The sequence below is a fragment of the Juglans regia genome, chromosome 3 (genome assembly GCF_001411555.2).
Source record: "Juglans regia cultivar Chandler chromosome 3, Walnut 2.0, whole genome shotgun sequence".
Classification (NCBI taxonomy): Eukaryota; Viridiplantae; Streptophyta; class Magnoliopsida; order Fagales; family Juglandaceae; genus Juglans; species Juglans regia.
This window is the reverse complement of record NC_049903.1, coordinates 14,127,990-14,134,521: the sequence shown is the minus strand read 5'-3', so window position 1 is coordinate 14,134,521 and position 6,532 is coordinate 14,127,990. Positions and strand designations below refer to the sequence as shown.

At 34.5% G+C, this 6,532-nt stretch overlaps 1 protein-coding gene across 3 annotated transcripts; it reads right to left on the bottom strand.

Moving 5' to 3' along the window:
• Positions 1-492: 492 nt before the first annotated feature.
• LOC109018939 lies at positions 493-5,742 on the bottom strand. 3 transcript variants are annotated; one of them, XM_019001135.1, is made up of 7 exons: positions 5,619-5,742; positions 3,872-4,095; positions 3,638-3,769; positions 3,315-3,516; positions 2,770-2,879; positions 1,511-1,558; positions 493-714 (listed from the first exon to the last, which is right to left on the bottom strand). In XM_019001135.1, exons 2-7 carry the CDS (start codon positions 3,920-3,922, stop codon positions 709-711), a joined length of 549 nt encoding a protein of 182 aa, XP_018856680.1. In that variant the 5' UTR covers positions 3,923-4,095; positions 5,619-5,742; the 3' UTR covers positions 493-708. The 3 variants fall into 3 exon arrangements, with proteins under 3 accessions (XP_018856680.1, XP_035544017.1, XP_035544018.1); XM_035688124.1 differs by having other exon boundaries at positions 3,638-3,718; XM_035688125.1 differs by lacking the exon at positions 2,770-2,879.
• Between the last annotated feature and the right edge of the window lie 790 nt (positions 5,743-6,532).

Sequence of the window (6,532 nt, the reverse complement as noted above, 5' to 3'; positions counted from 1 at the left end):
ATATGTGTAACCAAACGAGACTTTAAGGTCTAGTTTGGATACACAAAATTATCTTATCTCATTTTATCTTATTTCATTATTACAATTTTCTCAAACTCATACACAAAATATAATAAATAATTCAACTTTTTCAAATCTCAAAATAAAAATAATATTAAAAAATAATATTCTAATAATATTTTATTCAACTTTTAACAAAAATCTCATCTCATATGAATAACCAAAGCCGATGTTTCTTTTCCAATCTAATTTGGATATTTTTTAATCACAATGGCCTTAATATATTGTCAGTACGTGTCAAGCCTCAATGGTTAACAAATTGAATCTACAGAAATTAATCCTCTTACCCCAATCCGTAGATCCAATTATTTGAGTCCCTTAATATATTAGTTTCTAATCGTCAATGCATATAATTTTTCCCTTGTTCCTATCCTGCTATCCGGCAAATGATTCAGTTGTAACAAAGGAATATTTGTAATTGTAAAGCAACAATGAAATGTTAGAATATAGATTTAAATTACTTCATACATTGCAACTACCCACATAGGATTAAACCAGTCTTGCAAACAAAACCAAGCAACCAATATTTATACCAACATTCCAACGACTACGTAAACACTAAAAAATTGTCTTTGCATTTAGCATAACAACCATCTAAACTCCGTGAACTTGACACCCCTGAAAAGTCTTCTGGTCAAACTCAACATATCAGACCTGAAAAAAAAGCCACAAAGAAATAAAACCAAATGAAACGAACTTTAGTCTATATGGTGACATTCTGCAGAAGTCGGTAAAATTAAATAAAAATAAAATCCTTCGATCGGGACAATACATCAAGTTTTATTACAAAAGTTGATGGTAAAAGCAATAAATCAAATAACACGTGCACCAGGATGCGGACAATATGCTTTTTCTAAATTTTCAAGAACTTGACATTCAGAAAGGGCCCTGGTTTAAGGCCTTAAATCTGCCTCTGAAATGAATTTGGTTTCAATAGTGTGTATAAAAATATGCTGAAAGGTGACAAGAACAACCGTAATATGTCCTAAATTTAACTTAAAAGAAAAGAAAGCTCTAGAGTAATAAAACAGCAATCGATAGAAAACCCCATCATCTTTCAATGCAGTACCTTCACTCGCCTTCCTTCTATCTCCCTCTTCTTTTAGTTGGAAGAGGTGGAGATCATTGTAAGTAAGAAAGCTAAAAACTCATGCATTCATATCTCAAGAAAGGAGGAAAGAAAAAGTAAAAAAGAAAAAGCAACTTCATATAGAGATGTATGTCAATGCAACTGCGTGACCAGAAAATAATTAAAGTCCAACCAACAAAGAAACAGACAGAAATCTCGTATATTTTCAAAACGCATCAGGACATGAATTATCAACAAAGGCTTTATCTTGTGCATCATTATACCAGAGTAATATAACATGGAATAATCAATCATAGACAAAGCATCCTTATCAGTTCAGTAACTCAAAGATGATCACTGACAAGTGATAAACATACTAACCATTGCAAAGATGATCTTCCCAAAACCATTCTTTTCTATGACTGCAACCTACATGAAATGATAAAAAATAAGAGATAAACACAACCCTAAAAACCATATAGTTCACTTAAATTAAAACTTCTTGACATGCAGAAAGTTAGTGAAAATAACTATCAGTATTATGCTAAATAAAAGTAAGGTTCCAATAACTAAAAAAAAAAAAAAAATTTGCAGATGTCAGCCAAACACTTCCCGATCATAGAGTAGCCATTGAAAACCTTCCAGGAAAATAACATTCACAGTTCATTCATTCTCTCTGTCATGTTCTTAGACCCCAGGAAAGTAACTCTCTTTTAGAGGAGTATTTGGTAGACTACTGCACATCTAAGAGCTGCTTTCTTTGCTCGAACAGTCTCCTTAGGGAAGATGCTCAAAATAAATAATCTAGGTAAACGTCATATTATTGTCAGAACGGTGTTATATGAATAGAAAATGGGGGAGTCTGTAGACAACATTTTTTTTTTTTTTTTTTTAAGAGTAAATCTGGAGACAACTTTTTACTACACAGTGAGTTTGCCAAAATCTTGGATAACATACTTGAAAAAGTTTGGTCAGCTTTGATTACACTTAAAGGATAGCATACCTCTTTGCAAACTGGAAAGGGTTGTATGAAAATACACCAATTGCAACAATGTGAAGATGATCCCTACATGTCCAGTGTGGTGCATTTGGAGGGAAATGATATTATTGAAAACAGAAGAACTTAAAACTTAGGGTGCTGCTGCGCTGTCCCCCCAAAGTGACCACTCACTTGACCGCTAGTGCAAAAAAAAAAAATTAAATATTAAAAAAAAAAACTTTTGCACTAGCGATCAAAGTGAACGGTCACTTTGTGGGGGCAACACAGCATTTTCCTACAACTTAATCTTCAGTGCTTTGTTTCTTGTATCTCTTTTTATTTGCAACTAAGCATTTTCATTTGTATACATCCGGCTTGTTTGGCTCTGCTTAATGTGCTAAAATCTTTGATTACTAATAAAAAACAAGTAAATCTAGCAGTTTTTTTTTAAACCTCAATAACAATATAAAACTACAACTTAAAGGAAAGATTTTGTGGTTGAGAAGTATATATAAAACTAAAACTTAAAGGAAAGATTTTGTGGTTGAGAATTATCACAAGCCCGCATTTTCAAACACCATGACGTACTAATGCCCACAAAGTCTCTTGTTTAGATTATCAAGTGAAACTTGACCAACTTCTAGGAGAAGCTTCATCTCACCTTAACTACCCAAAGTTTTTGAAGATCTGACTGCAAAGAGGTTGGAGACAATGATTGGAAAATATCAATTGTTTGTGGATCGTGAAAAAAATTATCAGAGGGCAAGAGGCCTGAATAAGGAGTTAGAGCAGGCAGAGTTAGTGCATGGAGGTGGAGGAATAGAGAGACAATACAAAGAAGATTATAGATACAATTTTGAGACCTTATAGAGTATAGTTTCAAAGCCAAGGGAATTGTGAGTGTTTGATTTTCTGAAACATGAAAAAATGAGTGCCCCCATCAACCTTGATGGGGTGCAAGTGCAACTATAATGTAGCATTCGAGTCTTCTGATTGAGATCATAACCATACATGGCCAAGTCCAATTAGTTGCGGGCAATACCCTGATTAAACAAGTTTGAGCCAATGTTCACATAAGAGCTCGACTTAACATAGGTATAAATAAGCCAGATTTTATTTATCTTACACAAAATTGCTTAGAGATGCAATAACCTCATAGCATGGCCGCAAACCTTTAGAAATATTATTGGAACCAATTTGCTTTACCTTTCTCATCTTCAGCAGGTTTTAGCCTAAAGGATGACACTGTATCCTTAGTTACCCCCGATAATACCACAGCTTGATAGATCTTAGTCTTGCCTCCATCAGCAAGATCCCTAGCCTCAAGGGTTAAATAAAACCTCATTGCGTTGGCAGCCTGACCCATTGCCTTCAGCACCTTCACAAACTCCAACCCTGCATTTGCATCCTACACACCAAATAATGCCATCTTGAAAATCATGGAAGAGGAGCTATTAACGAGGACATTGAACAAAACAGATATTTTGTTAAATATATATATATATATATATATATATAATAACAGAAACCTTGAAGCGAAAGTTGTATTCCTCGATTGCAAGCCGCGAATATCCTTCGTAATCCCAAGTCTTTTTGTCCACGTTGTAAGGCTGAATTTGGTGAAAACAAGAGACGCCAGGAATGCGGTCAACATCAAAGCCCTAAAGCAAAGAAGGTGTCAAAAGGATGAAAGAATTAAGCGCATACAAAAAGGGGGGTGGGGAGGCCAAATTTTGGTAGAAGAAGAGGGATTAGTTGCTCACTTCAGTCTTCAAAACTTGATCCCTGTAGGAGCAGTATTCCTCTTCCGTCATGTCCTCGCGTTCATCATCTTGCCAACTCCAATTATCCGAAAATACTGGGGAGGAATTAAACTTAATTCTTTGTCATAGCCGAACAATTCCACAAGACCCATTTCTGCCGTTTCCATTGATCGATCCACAAGTGATCGAGAAGCCAGCAATCAGACCAAGAAAGAAGAAAGACCCTGACATAACCAGAAAAAAATCGATTATTCAAACCAATTGCGACTCCTGTATGTACAAAATTGCATCAATACACTATAGAAAGCCCCCATCAAACGTATAAATGAAATTCCAAGAAAAAAAAAAAAAGAAAAAGAAACTCAAGGCAATGAGCTTATTGCCTTGATGGATCTCCCACAGGAACCACATCTCCCGTTTTCATTGATGGATCTACAAGCGATCAATAAGCCAACAATCATAGCGAGAAAGAAGAAAAACCCTAATCTGACCACCACACACGCACTAGCCACAAGCCCTGCCTGCTAACCAGACAAGATCGATCATTGAAACCAATTGTACTCCTATATGTACAAAATTGCAGCAATATTCTATAGAAAATTAGAAACCCCCAATCAAACGTATAAATGAAATTCTATGACAATAAAAATAAGACGACATGCCAGCTTAGAAATGAAAGAAAAATCTAAGGAAAAATGCAGGGCTTAAAAAATGTTGGGGAGCCATGCTTGAAGTGATACAAACAATTTGTAGCCGGGGATTTGATGGATGTCTGGAGAGAGCTTTGCCAACCCGGCAGAAGGGCAAACAACTAAAGGAGACAATTCGAGAGAGGAGAACATAATATTCAAAAGGACACGTTAGATTTAACAAAATTTAAGATTTTTTTTAGTAGTCTTGAAAAGAATATGCCAGTTTGCCACAAGGTTGGCATCTGAGTTTTAAAATGTTTATTACCACAAGTGAATGTATGTATTTTTCAAAAATGTTTAAAATATGTTTGAAAATGTTATAAAAAAAAAATTTTAATTGCACTAGCGGGCACGCCTAACGATAAGAGATGGGCAGCACAGTAGCACTGCCGGTCTTGAAAACAAAACTTTTTTTTTTTTTTTTATAAGTAGTCTTGAAAACAAAACTTGAGCCGTGTTTTCATTAGATAAAGTTATTTTTCGATTTTTTATATGGATATTTTGAAGTAATTGATCAATTTGAAAAGCTGTTTGGATAAGATTTTTAGGAGATGTGTTTTTCAAATTTTTGTAAAAGTTTTTTTCTAGTATTTTTCACAAAAATATTGACAAAATAAAAGATAATTTTTTGAAAAAAATCAAATCTGGAAATTTAAAACATATTTGGATTGATATTTAAAATTAACATTAAGAATTTAGAACAAAATAATGAAACAAAACAAGATCGGGTGGCATTTGTGATGTTTCTAACGCTGTGTTAACCAAAGAGTAAAAGGTGTTGCACTAGGAGTCCACGATGCACCTGACCAGGTCGGATTTAACCTAGACAGTAGAGCCAATCTAAAAAAAGGGCAATAAATCAACATGTTTTTCCTGATTTATGCGGAGTAGGTTTGCCCAAAACTGAAAGTCATATGGGTTTACATGCTACACCTAAACAAGCAAAACTTAACGAATCTAAGGCATTGGGTTAAATAAACTGGGAATCAGAAGAGGAGAAACGGAGAGAAATCGATAGAATAGTAGCGAAGAGATAGAAGAAAATCAATTTTTACCTTCGGCGTGTCTACAACGAGTTCTAATCAGCGAGGGAAACTGACATGGGTCGGGGTTGGTTCATGCGTAGTTGAGAGGACAAAGAAACGCTGGGTAGGCTAGGGTTCGTTTTATTGAACAGAAATGCTGTTGTCACCGAAAAATGAGTCCCGATTGGGTCTCGAAAATTTATTTATTATTATTATTATTATTTTTTATACTTAATGAATAGTCTCGTTTGTATTCGTAATTCATCTCAACCTATTTTAACTCATTTCATCTCATCATTACAATTTTATTAATTTTTCACATAAAATATAATAAATAATTTAACTTTTTCAAATTTTAAAACAACTTTCCTAAATTTCCACACAAAATATAATAAATAATTCAACTTTTATTCTACTATTCACAAACCATCTCAACTCATCTCTAAATCCAAACCACTCATAAGTATGTGTTTTTTAGTGATATAGTGAATTTTTTTTTTTTAAAAAATCAAAGTATAAAAAAAATGAATTAAAAAAATAAAACAAAATAAAAATAAAACCTTTTGTTCTTTTCGGGAGTCGTCTCCTACTACATCCTCGGTAGATGTAGCACGACTCTTTATTGAATCCCACTTCCAGCTAACACCATAAGAGACCTAAAAAAATGAACTTGTCCTTTCCACACCGATACTCTTTTCTATGACTTTGTCCTCCGCTCTCTCTCCTAGAGTTCTCTCTGCCTCTCTCAGTAGTGTTCCTCGACAACCCTCTACACATTCTCACAATTTCTTGTATCTCCCTTTATGGATATGGAGCAGTTGATTCCCCAAGCAGAAGCCCTTTCTTGAGAAGGTTTAAATCTATCCCCTGAAAATGAACCTACTAATGGTGATCCTAAATTAGCTCTCATCGGTAGAATAGTTGCGACTCGACCGCTGAACAGA

Excerpts from the sequence above, each read along its gene's own strand:
- LOC109018939 (XM_019001135.1), bottom strand. The coding sequence starts at position 3,922 with ATGACGGAAGAGGAATACTGCTCCTACAGGGATCAAGTTTTGAAGACT. Across the intron at positions 3,770-3,871 it reads ATCAAGTTTTGAAGACTGAA|GGCTTTGATGTTGACCGCAT; the intron begins GTGAGCAACTAA and ends TCTTTGCTTTAG. Across the intron at positions 3,517-3,637 it reads AATACAACTTTCGCTTCAAG|GATGCAAATGCAGGGTTGGA; the intron begins GTTTCTGTTATT and ends TTTGGTGTGTAG.